We start from the raw sequence: 18,047 nt of genomic DNA on the forward strand, positions 1-18,047 counted from the left end.
GTTTGGCACAAGCCGGTTGAAATGCAAAGCACTGCCAGGTGCTGTTGGCTCCTGCAGGGCTCGCAACCCATGCAGATGCAGACCCCAACTTCCCCACATCGCAGCCACGGAGCTCTTTCCTTCTCCTGATCATTCCGCCCTGAATTCTGAGCCTTCTTCGCAAGCGCCAAGTTTGGGTTTTCCCCCGAATGAAAGAAAAAAAGAAAAAATAAAAAGGAAGAGAAAAGATGGGGGAGGAAATTTTATTTCCAAGCTTCTAAAAGGATCTTACAAACCACAGAGAGTAAAAAATTGCAAAACTATATATATATATTATATATATATATATAATATATAATTGACAGGGTCCTTTTAAGCAATTCTTCACATTATCCTACTGGTGATAGGAGATACCACGTAACCATATATGCGCTTTTCCTGTAATCCTGATTGCTGCCGACGGCTGGCAAAATTATTCCCATACAAAATTTCCCCTATATTGTACAGATCTCTTTGCTCGAAGGTAAAGAAGGAAGAAACAGAACAAGATTAATCAAGGAGGGGGAAAAAAAAGGAAAGAAAGAAATGGAAATAATGTCTTTAAAGAAGCGTGCCCAGGAAGGGCTGCATGCAGGCATTGACGCAGCGCTCATAGCTCCGAGTTGAGCCCAACCCTGAGCTCAGCACTGCTGCATTCCGCCCATCCCAGCCCCAGCACTTCTCCCTTTGGGATTTCTGAGCTCTGCTCATGGCAGGAGATAGAAGAGGATCCCTCAGCTGCTCCTGCTCCCACCCGGCCACAAGCAGCACAGGGATGGAGATGGGGACGGACTGGTGCTCAGCTTTCCCAGATCTGGCACCGCATTGGGAACAAAACCAACAGCTCCACACCAGGAATGACCTCAGGAAATAAAAGCCAAGACTGAGGAATGGAGCCGGGGCAGAGCCGGGGCCCCTCCTGCCCACAAACGTCACCAAGGTGTTTGGACATCATTGCCAAAAAGTAAACACAAAATGAAGTGATCCCTTCGTCCCCAACCCCCCAACAGTTCCTCAAACACTTAATGTCCAGCTTAAGTGAAATCAACAGTTTAAAATCCACACACAGGTGTCAGAACGGAGAGCACAGCACTCTGCGGGCCCCTCCGACCTCACAGCACCCACCTGGAAGGGATGGGAAAATGTCTCTGTGTGGGGGTTGTGCCGCTTGCCTTTGGATCTGCGGGGGCTCTCTTGGGTCCCATTCCCAGCAGGGAACCCCCCCCCCCAGGGTCCGAGCATCCTGAGGGGCTCTTATGGGAGCTCAGCCCCATGGCACAGCCCCACAGTGCCTTCCTCCTCCTCCTCCTCACCTACGCCTGGCACGTGGAATGCAACCACACACACACCCCGGCCAGCTGTGTGAAAGACGTATATATTCAGCACGCACTCAATACAGCATAGCAAAAAAAAAAAAAAAAAAAAAAAAGAAAAAGAAAAAAAAAAAAAGCAAAAAAAAAGCAATCAATTCCATTAGGGGGGAAAAAAAAATCCATGGGGGAAAAAAAAAACAACCCAAACCTCCAAAATTACCACCAAAAAAATCCAGAATCGGTCCCCAACCTGCATCCCTAATGCTCATCCTCGGGGCTACAACAAGCCCAAGCTGCCCCATGCCATCCCTGCCCCACACGGTGAGCACGTGGCACCAAGGCAGCCCTTTGCTTTGTGCTCCTTCCTCTGCACACTCCGCGGTTGGCCAGTGGGACCTCAACTGGCACCGCAGCAATGGGAAGGATGCGCGGGGCTTCCAGTTCTCTCACCTGCTCGTGGTGTGGGGAGCTCTGTGCTCACTGGGATGGGGGGCAGCGAGAGGGATGGGATGGCACCGCCAGCCCGGGGGGAGCACGAGGGGGAGAAGGGCTGCAGCGCCGGGCATGGGAACATCAGGGTTATGGGGGACCACAAATCTGCTGCTGGGGGAGGTGAGGATGAGGAGGGCGGAGAGTGGACTGCGGGAAGGGGAGGTAGATCGGCTTTGGAGACCTCTTGCCCGGGAGGATGTGTTCTCAGACACTCGTTGTCTGGGGGGGGATGAGCCCCCGCAGGGCCCCGACCGCCCACATGTGCTTTCTCCCCAGGGGAAGGTGTCTCGGAGCCCGGCCAGGGAAAGCTCTCCAAGTGGAGGCAGCTTTCCTCTGAACCTCTGAGCCCTGAAACCGCCTCCACAGCTGCTGCAGGAGAGCTCCCAGCAGCCAGAGGCAAGCCTGGGGGTACGGCAGCAACCCCAACCCCAGCCCCGCTCACCCCGAGGACCGCCTGCGTGCCGATCCCCGTTCCCCCCCCCTCCCCGTTCCCCCTGCCGTTAGTCCTGCTGCTCATTCATCTCCATATCCGACACCAGGATGTTCTTCTCAGCCGCTTCGCTGGGGTTGGAGGTGGTGCGGCTGTAGCGGGCGCTCTCGAAGGCTCCGCGCTCGGAGCTCCTCCGCCGTTTGTAGAGGAAGATGGCGATGCCCACCAGGGCGCTCAGCGCCAGCGCCGACAGCACCACCACCGCGATGGCTGTCGTGTTCTCCGGCAGAGCTGCGGGGAACGGAAAGTCCACTGAAATACTGATGCTGTTTCCTCAAGTCCTTGCCCAAGTCTAGACGTGGAGGAACTTCAGTTGGGTGCTCTCCTTGAGGGTGGGTGGGTGGGTGGATAGAATGGGGCAGTGCTGGGGTGTGCTGGGAGCATCGTGCCCACGGCAGAGCTCTGGAACAGCCTGTCTGGGTCGGTCCTGATGGGTGTTCACATCTGGCAGCTGCCCGGGTTGGATCTATAGGATCCCATCAGATGTGACACCTCTAGAAGGGCAGGGGGTTCAGCAAAGGGCCCGCAGATGTGCTCCTCCGCAGAGGAGGACTGAGAATTGCCTGGGGATGGATTGACCTTAAGCTGAACAAGGGGAGGGTCAGGTTGGATCTTATGAAAAATTTCTCCTCTGGAAGAGTGATGATCATTGGCACAGGCTGCCCAGGGAGGTGGGGAAGTAACTGACTGTGGTGGTGGTGAACTGTGGAGATATGGGGACAAAGCAGGCATGCTGGGAATGCGTTGGGGTTGGATGAGGATCTTAGAGGTCCTTTCCAACTGTTCTGATTCTATGGTTTCCCACCCAAATCCCCCATTTTTCTGTTATTCACACAACCCGCGCTGCAGCTCAGCCTGGCAGGACTGGTTCCAGCTCCTGGTGCTGTGCCCGGGCTGACAGTGCCACTCACCTGCCCTGGAGAAGCTGCTCTCCTCCACTGCAATGGCAACACAGAGAGATGAGCACACGACCACGGCTCCCTGCCCCCCACCCCGCAGATGCCACTACAACACAATTTGCCCCAAACATGGCCAACCCTGCCAGCAGGACACAGCTCTGCCCTGCAGCATCTTGCCCAGACCCCCACTCTCTCAAACATGAGGTCCCTACCTCGGGGGATCTTGCAGATGACACCCATGGTGACGTTGGTGCAGGAGCCCAAGCGCCAGACTCCATTGCTGCTCTGGATCCAGTAGCAGCTGTTCTGGCTCAGCATGCTGGGCCCCGTGTCATGCTGTCCCCAGTTGGAGTAGTTCACAGCTGTGTTGTCATGCCAAACCAAGGTACCTCCTGGAAGTGAAAGAATTGGGTCTGGGGATGCCAGCAGGAATGCCCTGCCTTTATCCTGGTGCTGAAAGCAGGAGGAGGTGTGATGGGGTGATGGGGAGGACCACCAAGGCCGGGGAGGACACACTTGGCTCATCTAACACAGCCTGAGACATCAGCCCTCATGGTCACATCATGGCCCAAGCCCCCCGTGCTGCAGCCACTACCAAGGGCTCCTCTGCTCATTATAGAGCTACTGAGAATTCATGGTGCTTCCCAGGAAGGGTCCTTTTGTGCCCTGTACCTTTGGGGTTGAATGTCATGCCCAGCCAGGCACCCTTGGATGGGCCCTCGTATGCCTGGAGGTGCTCCCACACGAAGACGTTTTCCATCTCGTCCTGGATGGACAACACTGTGCCACCAACTGTGGAAGAAAGAGGGGTCAGGGGTGAGCCCAGAGCTGGGGATGGAGCTCAGGAGCAGCAGCGATGGGGAAGACAAAGCTGAGGAACCGCTGATGGCCGTGAACTGTGAGATACATGGGGAACCCAACACAAAGCAGCACTGAGGAGAAATGATGGCTGACCAGGGCTGGACCATGGCAACAGGAACAGGGGCTCCATTTGAAGGTATTCTGTTGTATCCAGAGGTAACATGGGGACCCACCCCCTTCCATTCTCTTCCCATCCCCTCCCACAGCCCTTCCATACCTTTCTGGCACCTCCGCATTGCGTCCTTCTGCCCTAGGGTGATCTCCATGTGGAAGGTGTAGCAGTGGTCCCTGAAGGGGATCCAGGATGAGTCCTCCAGCGACTTGGGGCAGCTGCCGCTGTAGCTCCACTTGTGCATGCGGGGGGGACCTGGTGGGGGGACATGTTTAGGAGGCAGGGGTTATTGGGGCACTCAAGCCCATGGGTTGAGCTCCAGAAGGTCCCCAGTGGGACGCCATCTCCAACCCAATGTCACACCCACTGCTGGGGTCCACGGAGCCCCCCGGGCCATCCGCCACGCACCCGACTGGAGCTGGCAGATGCCGCCCTGCAGCTTGGTGTCACAGCCAGCCGTGCGCCAGCTCCCATCCACATCCATGTAGGCACAGCCAGCAGCCTGCTGGGGCTCCCCGTCCTGCCAGTTGGCGTAGAACAGGTTCTCCTCCGACAGCCATGAGTAGCTCCGACCGCCCTGGAGAGCCGAGGGGAGAGGCTGAGGGGCAGCTGCCACCCCCCAGGACCCCCACCCTGGGTGCCTACCCCGTGTCCTCACCTCATTGTTGGCCAACCCGATCCAGAGCGGGGCACGTAGGCTGCTAATGGCCTGGGTGAGGAAAGCCTGGCTGTAGGGGTCGGGGATGGTGGCCAGGGTGGCATTGAGGGTCTCGCACAGCAGCAGGGCCTCGTGCCACCTGAGAGGCTTCTGCAGGATTCGGTAAGTGCTGTTGTGGTAAAAGAGGGTGCCAGTGGGCGAAGGGGGGTACGGCGTCCGCGCGGGGCTCAGGGATGGGTCTGGGGGAGCAAAAAGACATGGTCAGAGGATGCTCCTGCAGGGGTCACCTCCTCGCCCGTCCCCCACCGAGCTGGGGCGTCCCCACAGCAGTGCCATGCATGGTACATGTGCACCTGGCTGCAGAGGGCACGTCCCCAAGGGCTGCTCAGTGGTGAGGTGCCATCCTAACCTCGAGGATTCCCATCAGATGCACACTGCTATGGAGCCCACTGGGCCAGGCTGATGTGCACAGGGTCAGCAGTGCCCCAAGAAACAACAGGGCCAGGTGCTCCCACAGTTTGTACGTTGCCCCACGCTCCCCCAAAGCTGATCCCATTGGTGACACTCCCATAGTGTGGGATGCTTACAGCAGCCCCCCACCTCTGCACAATGGGGCTCTGTCACCCCACAGCCTACCTATGCTCCGCTGGCAGATGTAGCCATGCTTCTCCTCCACACAGCTCCGGTCATCCCAGCGCCCCGTGAAGTAGGGGGGTGAGCCATGCCACACCACCACGCAATTGGTCTGCAGGCCAAGCCACAGAATCAGAATGACCCCCAGCCTGTGTCCAACCACACCACACAACCCCCAGCCCATGGACACTACAAACTGCAGGACCAGATCCTGCTCTGCCCTCAGAGAGCCAATCCCACAATGTGCAACCTTCAGCCCATCCCTTGTGGTGGGACAACATGCTGAAACCTTGTTAGGGTGGTTGGTGCCCCAACCTCTCTCCAGCCCAGGGCCAGGGGATGCTATGGGGCAGTGGGGTCTCACCGGCTTGTCTCCAGGGCTGGACGAGCTGCACTCCGAGGGCTCCCCAGGCGCCCAGCTGACGTGCCGAAGTGGCTCACCCTCCACCCACTGGAACTCCTTCTTGGCATCGTGGAGGCCAATCCAGAGGTCGAAGGAGATGTTCAGCAGCATGGATGTGATGAAAGCTGTGAGGGATGGCGAGGCGCTGAGGGCCACCTCCAGCAGCCTTGGGGCTGGTGCTGGCGGTGGCCGGGGGTGACATACCCTGCTCCAGAGGGCTGGAGATGGTGGCCAGCACGGCGCCCTGGTTCTCACAGGCCTGCTTCGCCTCCGGCCACTTCACGATATCAGCTCTGTCGTGGCCATTGAAGCTGAAACACTGCATGGGCACCAGGGGCACAGGGTGGTCCAGGAGTGTTCCCATCCCACAGCCATCACTGCCAACCCCAAAACTCCAACCTCTCCTCGCCCCCAGCCCAGACCCATCCTGCCTTATTCGATCTCTGCCTGCCCAGCTCACCTTGCTGAGGAATTGGATCCAGCCACGGGGACATCCCCCACTCGTGGGAGCGGGCGGTGGTGGGATGGACGGCTTCACAGCGGTGGCATTGGTCCGCTTGCAGATGTAGGGCAGCGCCGTCGGGCACTTCTGATCCCCCCAGTCCTCTGTGGGGAGAGGTGGAACAGGAACAGCCCCTCAGCTCAGCCTGCGGCTCTTGGCCCCTCCAGAGCCCAGCACTGCAGGATGTGGCCCCTCACCTCTGCTGGCCGTCATATAGACGCACTTCTTGTCCTTGTTGATGGGACGGGGTTTGCCTGGTGCCCAGGAGACGAAGTTGAGGAGGGACCCATCAGACCACCTAAGAAAGCACAAAGCAAGGACTTGGTGAATGGTACGAGCTGGCTGCAATGCATCAAACGGCATGTATGGCCAAACTGGGACTGTGCAGCAGCTCTTCCCTCTCCTGGGTGAGGAACCAGCAGCCCTCACCCCACTGTCTCAAAACCACCAACCCAGGATGGGCACAGCCTGAGACAGGCATTGTGCTGTGGTGCTCTGCAGGCTGGGGACGGCAGCACAGGGACAAACAGGGGTACAGGGGGATCTGGTCCCCACAACTTACTTAAACCTGCCATCGTTCTCGTAGGTGTGCAGCCCAATCCACCAGTGCTGCTCCTGACCCCTGGAGAACTGCAGGACCAGAGAGGGGACATCAGTGCCTGCTCCAGGGCCCTGCACACCACACCACCATCCACCCAAGGCATGCAGAGCCAGGCTTATCCCCCACTAAGGCCACAGAAAGAGGGGATGCGATGAACACAGAGCAGCCCTGGAAAGCAGCATTCAGGCAGGGGCATCTCCTACCTTCTTCAGGTTCTGGCCCAGGAAGCGCAGCTCGGACTCGCTGTGTACTGACACCAGCTCTGCCTGGAACCAGCTGCAGATGCGCTGTGCCTGCACCCACGTTGAGTGGTGCTCAAAGAACTTGTACTCAGCCTCTTGGTACTTCACCCACTCTTTGCTGCCTGCAAGCAGGGACCAAGCATTATACTGCAGCTCAGCCACCTCCTCCTATATCCTAACACCTCTTTCCCATGAGGGTTTGGCTGCTGAGCTGCTCCCTGCAGGACTCAGCATCCACCCAGAAGCCTGAGCCTGCCCTGCTCTGGGTGATCAGGAGGAACTGGCCCTGGGCAGCAACCACAATGAAGCTGAGTGCTGGTGTCGGGCTGGAGCTGAGGACACCTTGGTTCCTCTGTTCTGGCTCCCACCCTCGCATGAGCCCATACACAAGGTCTGTTCTCTGGATAACCTGCCCATGCCCAATGCCCTGCAGCGAGTTGGTTGCACCCAGGGAGGACGATGGAATCAGATGGACACACAGCCCCTAACGCACCTTGGGTTGTGATCTCTGGCTCCTTCACATCAGTTCCTGGAGAAGGAAAAGGAAAGCCGTGACCATATCTGCAATCCCCTGTGGATTCTGCCTGGGGTAGCAGTGCCCCATGGTACCTTTGGGCAGTTTGCAGATCCAGTCCAGCTGGGCTTCGCACTGCATCGGCATCCACTGCAGGGAGGCCAGGTCCAGCACTGCGCAGTTCCGGATGTCGTCGTCATCATAGTTGCTGCGGTCAAAGTTGTGGTAGAAGAACTGGGGGCCGAGACAGATAGGAAAGGTTGGGGCTCCCAGACTGGACTTCCACCCCAAAGACATCCCCGAATCCTCCAGTGAAAGCTGCCTGCAGTGCTGCTGCTCGCTGGGCTCAGCTCTGCATGCTCAGTGCCTCACTGCTGGACTCACCCCCAGCCCATCGCTCCACCGCCAGCTCCGGTCCCCTGCAGGGTCACGCCGGTTGAGGCCAATCCAGAACCAGTGCTGCTCATGGATCTCTGGCTCTGACTCCCTATGGGAAAAGGTCAGAACACAGCCAGCTTCCAACACGGAGGCTTTTTTTTATTTGTGCTTTCACAGCCGGCCCCTCACCCAAAAATCTTGTTGAGGGTGTTAGCCACAAAGTGCTCCTCCTCGTAGCTGCCCAGGCTGAGCAGCTGGGCTCCCAGCTCCCGGCAGAACTCCTGTGCTGCGATCCACGTCTTCTTCTCTTGCAGCTTGTCAAAGTTAAACACCTGGGCATGGAGGAAGGCAGGGGGCTCAACCCTGGGATCCCATTGGGATACCCCTGACTTGAGCAGGGGGCAAAAGCAGAGCATCATCTCTACCCTAACAAGCACCAGCATCCCAACTTCCAGCCCCAGCGCTGTGTCCAGGATGCATTTTGCATGCACCAATGTACGCCCATAAGATGGGGGCACAGCTGGGGTTCACTGCAGCCCAGCACCCCGTACCTTGTAGCAGTGCCGCAGCTTGGGGTCCGTGCTCCATCCCAGCGGGCAGCTCCCGGTGAGGCTGGGCGTAGGGTAGGCGCTGGGCAGCTCGGGGTTCACCGGTGTGCCCAGGTTCTGCCGGCAGATGTACTTGGCCTTGAAGGTGCTGCAGTTCTTCACCTCCCACAGCCCCATGGAGCTGCCGGTGGCCAGGGCCATGCAGCCACCCTTATTGTAACCTGCAGCCGGCCTCAGGGTTAGGCTGTGGCCGTGTCAATCCCCTCCCTGGGCAGAACCAGAGGGGATGGGGACATCCTGTCCCACCCCTGCCATCCCCTTACCGGGCTGGTCGCGGTTCCAGTGGGTGTACATGACCTCATCGCCGCTCAGCCAGCGGAAAGCGCCCGTCTCATTGATGTCCTGCAGGGCTGTCCAGAAGTACTCACCATCCCATCCATAGATGAGGCTGCTGACATACGCCTGCTCGAATCTGGAGGGCAGACATTGTGAGCTGAGCCCCCCTTGCCTTGATCTCATCCCAAGCAATGGGTCAAACCCCATCCCCGTGCTGCTTATTTTTCAGGGCGCAATGCTGACCTGTTTGTGATGGTGACCAGTGTGGAGCCGTAGTCAGAGCACATCTTGCGAGCATCGCTGTAGGTGACACGGTCCTCACCCAGCCAGAAGCAGGAGGGGCTGTGCCACTTCCAGCCCTGGGGACACGAGACAGCAGAAGCTGGTAGGACTTGGAATGAACCTCTATGGAGATCCCCTTGGTTTTCTCCTCTCTCCAGGCTCTCTGGGGCTCTCAACCTGTCCCCATCAGGAGGTGCTCCAGGCCCCCACCATCTCTGCAGCCCTCTGCAGGGCTCTCTCCAGCAGTTGCCTGTCTGCCTTGAACTGGGGAGCCCAGCACTGGATGCAGTGCTCCAGATGAGGTCTCCCCAGGTCAGAGCAGAGGGGAGAAGCACTTTCTTCGCCCTGCTGGCCACTGTGCAGTGCACCCTGTGGTCCCACTGCTTTCTTGGCCATGAGGGTGCATCTCTGGCTCGTGGTCAACTGTTGGTCAGCTGTTGATCAACCAAGACATCGCAGGCCTTCTTGACCACCAGGTCACACTGCTGGCTCACAGTCAACTGTTGGCCATCAGGATCGCCAGGTCCTTCTGCACTGAGCTCTTTTTCAGCAGCTCAGCCTATAACCCGTACTGTTACATGTGGTTATTCCTCCCCAGGTGCAGGACTCTACATACGCCTATGTAGAACCTCATAAGGTTCCTCTCAGCCCAGTTCTCAGTTGAGCCCATGCAAAACTGTCCCAACCATAGGGACTGAGCCCCTGAGGTGGGGTAGGGACATGGGATGGGAGCCACGTCCCCTGCTGCCACCTCCAGCTTTTCCTGTGAGGTCTCTGACCCCCAGCTGACCTGGCATGACCGAGCTCTAGCAATCCTGCAATCCCAAAGGACAGGGCTGCAAGGAAAACAAACAGCCAGACAGCTTCAAAGCAGCACATATCATTCTTCCTGCCAGCATCCAACCCTGCCGGGGAGCGGGGAGGGGAGCATTATCCTCCTCTTGTGTCATGGGGCTGAACAGAGAGCAAGTCCCACTGCAGCCTGCTTTAATCACCCGCCTGTTGATGTTGGAGCCTGTCCGGAATTGGACACACAACAGTGCCTGTCTGCTGCCAGAGCAGGGAGTGGGCAGCAGCACAGGGAGGGAGGCACACATGAAGGGATGTCAAAGGGTGGGAAGGGTGAGAGGGCTCAGCCCCCACTTAGAGACCCTCCTGGCACTGGCACTGACCCTGGCCCAGCATGCCAGCTTGCCTAGCTGCCATGCTGTCCCCAGCCTCTTGCAGAGCCAAGCATCTGTCTGAGTTTGCTGGAATGGATGGGTCTGGGTGAAGCTGCCCGAGAAGCCAGGCAGCACCTTTTGCCAAGGTGGGGAAACTGAGGCTGGGCACGGCTGGCTGAGATGCTGGAGTGGCACAGCCCTGGTGGAAATGCACCAACTCAGTGGCTGTGTTCAAAATGGGGTGAAAATGATCACTGGGCTCCCCATCCCATGCCATCCCATGCCATCCCATGCCATCACATCCCATGTCCACCCCATTCCCATCTCACTGAGCTCTTGCATGGAGCAGCTTTGCTGCAGCATTTTGGCACATCAGTGTAAGCAAGCAGGGAAAAATAATGAAATTCTGAGCTGGAAACTCAAGCCAGAGCAAGGGGGAGGATCTTGGATGATGAAAGCATGAATTTTGTCTCAATTTTTTTTTTTTTGTGGCCTCATGCAACTGCAGAAGCCCAGGACTCTGCAGTCTCCTGGGCACAGACCTGTAGCTCTAGGAGTGCCAAGGTGACCCTCAAGACTGCACTTTGCAAACCCATCCTACATCTTCTGGGCACTGAGGGATTCCCCAAGAGACTGCACCCCTTTGCAAGGGGCTCCCATGCCTGCCCTGCCTCACCTTTCTGCACCCGTGGTCATCCTCCTCTTTCTCCTGGCTCACCCGGCCGGGCTTTTTGCAGATGGAGGGCAGGCTCTGGTTGCACGGGCTGTCATTCCACCTCCCTTCCTGGAAAGGGTGGAGAAGAGCAGGACTGAGCCCAGCTCACAGCCCTGGGGAATTTCCCAGCCTGTATGCCATCGATTTTCCTTCTCTGCATCAGCCCCCATGGATGTGCTGGATCCCTCCCCTCCCAGCAGCTGGGTTGAGGCAGGTTCAACCCAAGCAAGAGATACTCCCCCAGGCCCCTCTTCCCTCACCATAAGGATGCCATGGGGCTATAGGATGCATTTCCTGCCCTGTGCTCTCACCGGTCCCCAGATGGTGACGCAGTCCTCCAGGCTGTCACGGAAATTGTTGGGCTCGAAGGGGTGCCAATATGTGAACCTCACAGGTGTCCCATCTGACCACTCAAAGTTCATCTGCAGCTTGAGGTCATTTAGACCAATCCAGAGCTCTTCCACGTCTGTCAAAACAGGAGGCTCAGAGCCAGGAGGCAGAATGGCCTCTGCCTGGCTGCAATCTGGCAGAGACCCTCCCCAAAAGGCTGCAAAGCTCCTCTCCAAGCCCCCACCCTCATGGGAGGTGCAGGGCTCAGAACCATGCAGCAGGCAGGGCAGGGATGCTCTCTCCCTACAGAGGGGCGAACAGAACGAAATCTGCCTACTTCTTGGTGCTTTCATCCTATTTCTGCATTAACCAAATGGAATTAGTGATACTTTCAGATGGGTCTGTGCTATTTTCTCCCCACTGTGATGCCCTCTGTATCATGACACGATGCATCACGCTGAGCACAAAGGCTCACAGGCTCCAAATTTGGCTCTCCCAAATATCCCCACGACACCAAAACCCACGTGATCTGACTCTGCACAGACATAAACACGAACAGGATGCCACTATTTCCCCATGCACGCCCCACACCCATAGGCTGGATGGGCTCCTCTCACCTTGCTTCACCTGCTTGGTGACAAACTCCAGCTCAGAGAGTGTGTGAATGCTGACCAGATCCCCCCCGCTCCGCAGGCAGGTCTTCTTTGCATCCTGCCAGCTCTTCTTCTCTCCCACCAGGCGGTAGCAGTTGGATTGGAAGGACTGCCAGCTGGGCTCACAGTCCACTTTCACCTCTGACCATGAATCTGGCAAGGAAAAGCAACAAAGGTCTCCCACTTTGCTCCCCCAGCCTCTCCTCTGCGGGGGACTGTGGTCCCAGGGGGATGCTTAGAGAGTGCTTTGTGCTTGGGACAAGAGCCCAAGGCATGGGACAGCTATGGGCAAAGCCCTGCAATGGCAAGGTGCAAGCGGAGGCAAGGTGCAAGCAGTGGTAACTTTAGAGCTCCGGGAACAATATAAAATCCCTTCTGTTTGCACACCATCAGTGCAACAGCAAAGCACGGAGATCTGGGAAAGCACCAGGGATCTCCCATTTCTCCTGATGTCTGACCTGTGAGTGTACTGAGCACTGAGGTGGTGCTGCTTTGCAGTTTTCCAAATCGATGCCCATCCTGGATACCCTGATCACCTCCATGAGCTGCCACAGTTGGGACCAGAGCTGGGATCCCTCCCGCACCCACACCCTGGGGTTGCTCAGCCCCAACTCACCTGTCAGGAAGGGGTCAGTGGTGGCATTGGGCTTCTTCTTGCAGACGTAGGGGAGGGCGATGCCACAGTCACGGTTCTGCCACCCCCCAGACGACTCAGTGCGGATCACACCACAGTTCTCCTCACTGGGGTTGTCAGGCTGGTCTGGAAATGGGAGTCGGGAAGGGGGGGAACAGGCTGCTGGGAGCTCATGGGGCAGGGCACAGCTCTCCCTGCCCCAGGTAGAGATGGATTGATTTTGTGGCACACTAGGGATTATTTGTTGTGCCTTGATGCACAAGGACCTGGAGCATCAGCATGAACTAGAAATGCCAGGTGGCAGTCAGTGGTTGTCCCCAGACCTCCTCCAGGGATATAATATTTATCCCCACAAGTGCCTCGAGCTGATGGCATCAGGCACAACCGGAGCATCCCCTGCAATGGGTTCTTCTGCCCTGTGAGCTAAGGGTTAGAGATGGAAGTGGGCAAATAATGCCACCAGTGTCCTCCACACCAGGCCATTGAGCTGCACATCACTGGTATTCAACAGCCCTTGAAACAAAGATGCTCAGCTCAGGGCACCTTAGCAGCCCAGGCCACCTCTCCTGCCACCTGCCCAGAGCCACATCCTTTGCTCACAGCCCATCCCCTGCCCCTGTCCCCTCACAAAGCCCCCAGCTCACCGCTCTCCCAGTTGAGGTACTTGAGTGGCGAGTTGTCAGACCACTGCCAGCCCCCATTGATGTCCAGGTCGTTGAGCCCAATCCACAGCGTGGAGCTGTACCCGGTCAGCAGCCCTGGGGCCAACGTAGACAGAGGGGCAACATCAGCCCCCCAGCTCCAGCTCTACGCGCAACCCCAGCCCAAAATCAAGCCCAACCCAACCAGGACAGAGAGCAAAACCTGGGACCAGTTGCCCCTGGTGTTACTAGCTCTGCCCTAGGTGGCAGGGCCACCCTGCCTCACCATTGATGTAGGTCTGCTCGTGGATCTCGGTGATGCTGAGCAGGTTGGCTCCTTGCTGCTCACAGCTGTTCCAAGCCTCCCGCCAGGACAGCGTGGACTGGAAGTTGAACTGGTAACAGCTGTTGGTGAGATGGTCCTTGTCCCAAAAGGTCTCACAGTCATTGCCTATAGAGACAAGCAGTTGGCAACCAACACATCCCACTCCAGCTCCAAAAAAAGAACAAACCAAACCAATATCCCACCAAAGCCAGGTGCTGGGCAACCACGAGGATGCTCCTGCATCCCATTGGGATGGGACAAGCCACCCACACTTACTCTTTATGGGACAGAAGCCCCATCGTTCATCCTTGCCGTAGTCCTGGGTGGTGGCACACCAGAGGTGGCCGTCCTCTCGCCCTGTGCTGGTGCACTCGTGGAACCATTGGTTGTCATACTTGAAGGGGATGGTGCAGGGCTTCCCGTGTGAGTTGCCCTGGATGGTGTAGATCTCTGTGGGAGAAGAGGGTCCCCCCATGAGGCTGCTGCCAAGGGGAGTGGAGGATGAGGGTTCTCCTGGATGGGGGGGTGCCTGGATGCCCTGGCTTTGGCTGGAATAGTTAATTTTCTCCCTACGAGCTGTGTTTTGGATTTAGGATGAGAATAATGTTGATAACATAACAATGTTTTACTTGTTGCTGAGCAGTTCTTATATTGAGTCAAGGACGTTTCAGCTCCTCACTCTGCCCCATCAGGGGAAGCTGGGAGGGCACAGAACAAAGACAGCTGCCCCACACTGGCCACAGGGACATCCCAGACCATACGATGTCACATGGAATGATAAAACTGAGGGTGCTGACTGGGGGGAGTGTGGGAACTGGCTGAGCATCAGCTGGCTGGTGGTGAGCAATTGCTTCACGCATTGCTTCTTTTGTTTATTCTTTTGGCTACTGTTGATTTTTTTTCTTTTTCTTTCCCTATTTTTTCTTCCTTACTAAGCTGCCCTTATCTCAACCCACAAGTTCTTACACTTTCATTTATTTTTCTCTCCCATTCCACTGCAGGATCAGGGCAGAGAGCTGCATGGTGTTTAGCTTGGGACTGCTTTTGCTTAGGGGCTACAACTACTGCTAATGGCTCCTGGGTGTCTGCAAGGCATCAAGGCAATGGGAACAAAGAGAATCACAGAATCATTAAGGTTGGAAAAGATCTCCAAGCCCAACCTCCAACCTACCCCCACCATGCCCACTAAACTGTGTCCCTCAGTGCCACTCATAGAATCACAGAATGGCCTGGGTTGAAAAGGAGCACAGTGCTCATCTGGTTCCAACCCCCTGCTGTGTGCAGGTCACCAACCAGCAGCCCAGGCTGCCCAGAGCCACATCCAGCCTGGCCTTGAATGCCTGCAGGGATGGGGCATCCACAGCCTCCTTGGGCAACCTGTTCCAGTGCCTCACCACCCTCTGGATCAAAAACTTCCTCCTACCATCCAACCTAAACCTCCTCTGTCTCACTTTAAAACCATTCCCCCTTGTCCTATCCCCATTCACCCTCCACTCCAGAGATGGTGACTGCACCGCTATGCCAATAAAGAACCACAGAATTATGAAGATTGGCAAAGAACACTAAGAGAAGGGAAGCCTCTTTTGGAATACCGCATCCAACCCTGGCACTTGATCCAGTGGTGTGCAACCAGCCCATAGCAAGGGGTCGGACTTGCTGTGGGACTTCGGGGTCCCTTCCAACCCAACCATGCTATGAAGCACCTAGGGGTGCAGACGGTGAGCCTGACACACGGCAAAGCCTTACCAGAGTAGGGCACGGAGCACAGATCCTCCTCAGTTCCATATGTCCTCCATTGTGAGCTGCGTGCCTGGTCGCCCCTATCCAGCGAGGCGTTCCCTGGTCGGGCTCCCAGGTGCTGTGAGAGCTGCTCCCCGAGCCCACGGCAGCTCCAGCGCATGTTGACGGACTCACGGTCGCACTCGTAGGTGGCCAAGGGGTGCAGGCCAGCCGTGGCATTGCCCCCGTGCCAAGACACCCCCAGGCACTGCATGGCCCCCACGTTGAAGAGGCGGTTGCGTGAGACCCATTTCCACTGATGGGCTGGGGAGCTGGTGTTGCAGCCTTTGGAGAGCCGCACCAGCGAGTCCTTCGTCTCCAGGCAGCCCTGAGCGCCCACGTTGTAGATGAGGAAGACTTTGGAGTCTGGGTTGCGAGAGGGAAAGAAACACGGGGAAAGAAAAGGTTAAAGTGCTGCCAGTGGTTGGCCTGGCATCATAGAATCATAGAACCACCGAGGTTGGAAAGACGTCCAAGATCATCCAGTCCAACCATCCACCTATCACCGATATTTCCCACACCACGTCCCTCAGTGCAACATCCAAACGTTTCCTGAACACCTCCAAGGGCAGTGAGTCCACCTCAGTGAGCTGGCCAACCCTCCGTTAACCTGGCCAACCCTACTTTGAGGTGGCCAACCCTTCCTTATGACAGAATCACAGAATCACCAGGGTTGGAAATGACTTCCAAGATCACCCAAGTCCAACCATCCACCTATCACTGATATTTCCCACTACTCCACATCCCTCAGTACAACATCTGAATGCTTCTTGAATATCTCCAGGGATGGTGTCTCCATCTCCCTGGCCAACCCTACTTTGAGGTGGCCAAACCTTCCTTATCATAGAATCGTCAAGGTTGGAAAAGACCTCCAAGATCATCCAGTCCAACTGTCCAGTGACCACCAGTATTTCCCACTACATCACATCCCTCAGTACAACATCTGAATGTTTCTTTAATGCTTCCAGGGACGCTGACTCCCCCACCTCCCTGGTCAGCCCATGCCAGCATCTGACCCCTCTCTCAGAAAAGAAGTATTTCCTAATGTCCAACTTGAGGTCACTTCCAGACATTCATTGGGAGCCTCCAAAATCCCAACCTCCACCATGCCCACACCGCACAGCTGCTGCCCATGCTCACAGCTCCCAGTCCCACAGCATTTTCCCAACCCTCCATTGCCAAAGAGCATCGCCGAGGGCCTCCTCATTCCTTCTCATCCCCAAAGCTGCAGGAAGCAGTAAAACCAGCAGGACCCTGCACTGGGATACACCGTGCTTCCCCCAATGACCCAGTGAAAAGCAGCGTGTCAAGAAAACAGTTTTTCCTTTTTTTCCTTTTTAAATCATCCCATTTCTTCCACCACGAACATCACGAGCAGTCAGCCTGCTCACGGGCCTGGCTATATTTAGCTTTGGTTTGCTTTGGTTTGTTGCCATTGTATGAATTTTTGGTCTGAAAAGGTTCTCATTTCCGATTCATCCCAACCTTCCCCCTGCCCTCGCTGTGTTGTTCTAGGCCACCAATCCCACTCGTCTCCAGCAAGGAAAAAAGAAATGGAGGAAGGAGGAGAAAGCAACCAGAGGGTTTTTTTGGTTGGCTCTGGAAAAGAGTTCTATGCACCTCGAATGGCTCCAAAAAAACAGTGTTGGAAAGGCTTCATTCCCCAGGGGGGATGGCACCAGGGATGACCTCAAATAATGATGGGTGAGAAGGGGTGTGGGCTCGGTGTGTGCAGTGCTGGAAGACAGGGTTTGGGAGAAGAGGTTTTGAGCTCCTCAGAGACATTTTTCAAATTCCGACAAGTTTCATACTAAGCAAAACACTCTCGGAGCAGAGCTGCAGGCTGTCCTTGCAGCTCTTTGCCAGGAGCTGAACAGCAGCTCGCTTTGGGGCTGGAAAAACCCTCTCCATCATGAGCACAGCAAGGGTCAGCACCAGGACAGCCCTCCTGCTTCTGTGTCAGCCAGCCTTTGGGAAAGTAAAGGCAAAAAAAAATAAACAACATGAGGAAAAAGGCTCAGGGTCAGCCTGAGGAGTGGGTGATGCTCTGTGACCCACTGCTGCCTGCAGTGCTGGATTGGTGCCTGCTGGGGCCAGACCCACAGTGCTGCGTGGGTTCAAAGGAAGCTGCCCAGACTCCAGGGACAGTCCTGGGGCCAGAAAAGCAGAAAATATCACCATCCTCTAAAAAGAGAATAGCTGGAACTTGGAAATTATAGCTTAAGAGTTTGGGGCTCGCAGGATAAAGAAGGAATGGGAAGTCACCTGCTGGGCTTTCTGGGACATCACAGTGTGACACATTGGTTGCTCCTGAGAAGAGCTGCAGGAGGACGTCGTGCTCAGGAGCATTAACAGACTGACAGCCCACAGAGCTCCCAGGAATGGGGGCATTTCTGGATGCACTGTGCTGTGCCGCACACACACGGAGCAGAGGAGCACAGCCACACTCCTGCTCCCAACCCATTATCCTGTGGATAAAGCCAGTCCCGGCAGGATCCAGCATGGTGGAATGATGCTCTCGGGGT

At 56.5% G+C, this 18,047-nt stretch overlaps 1 protein-coding gene across 1 annotated transcript; it reads right to left on the minus strand.

Moving 5' to 3' along the window:
• Positions 1–228: 228 nt before the first annotated feature.
• Positions 229–15,901, minus strand: MRC2 (mannose receptor C type 2; the record flags this gene model as incomplete). Its single annotated transcript, XM_042886544.1, has 29 exons — positions 229–2,544; positions 3,225–3,251; positions 3,425–3,604; positions 3,885–4,004; positions 4,291–4,440; positions 4,594–4,762; positions 4,844–5,082; positions 5,480–5,588; positions 5,841–6,004; positions 6,084–6,198; positions 6,340–6,485; positions 6,579–6,679; positions 6,944–7,011; positions 7,186–7,346; positions 7,718–7,753; positions 7,834–7,972; positions 8,123–8,225; positions 8,306–8,448; positions 8,668–8,885; positions 8,988–9,136; positions 9,244–9,359; positions 11,122–11,229; positions 11,472–11,626; positions 12,108–12,296; positions 12,760–12,903; positions 13,422–13,535; positions 13,705–13,869; positions 14,020–14,193; positions 15,490–15,901. Coding segments are annotated over 29 exons (4,335 nt in total), but the record flags the coding sequence as incomplete, so codon positions are not given.
• Between the last annotated feature and the right edge of the window lie 2,146 nt (positions 15,902–18,047).

This window comes from Lagopus leucura, unplaced genomic scaffold (assembly GCF_019238085.1).
Source record: "Lagopus leucura isolate 7727_CA_CO unplaced genomic scaffold, USGS_WTPT01 Super-Scaffold_100059, whole genome shotgun sequence".
Classification (NCBI taxonomy): Eukaryota; Metazoa; Chordata; class Aves; order Galliformes; family Phasianidae; genus Lagopus; species Lagopus leucura.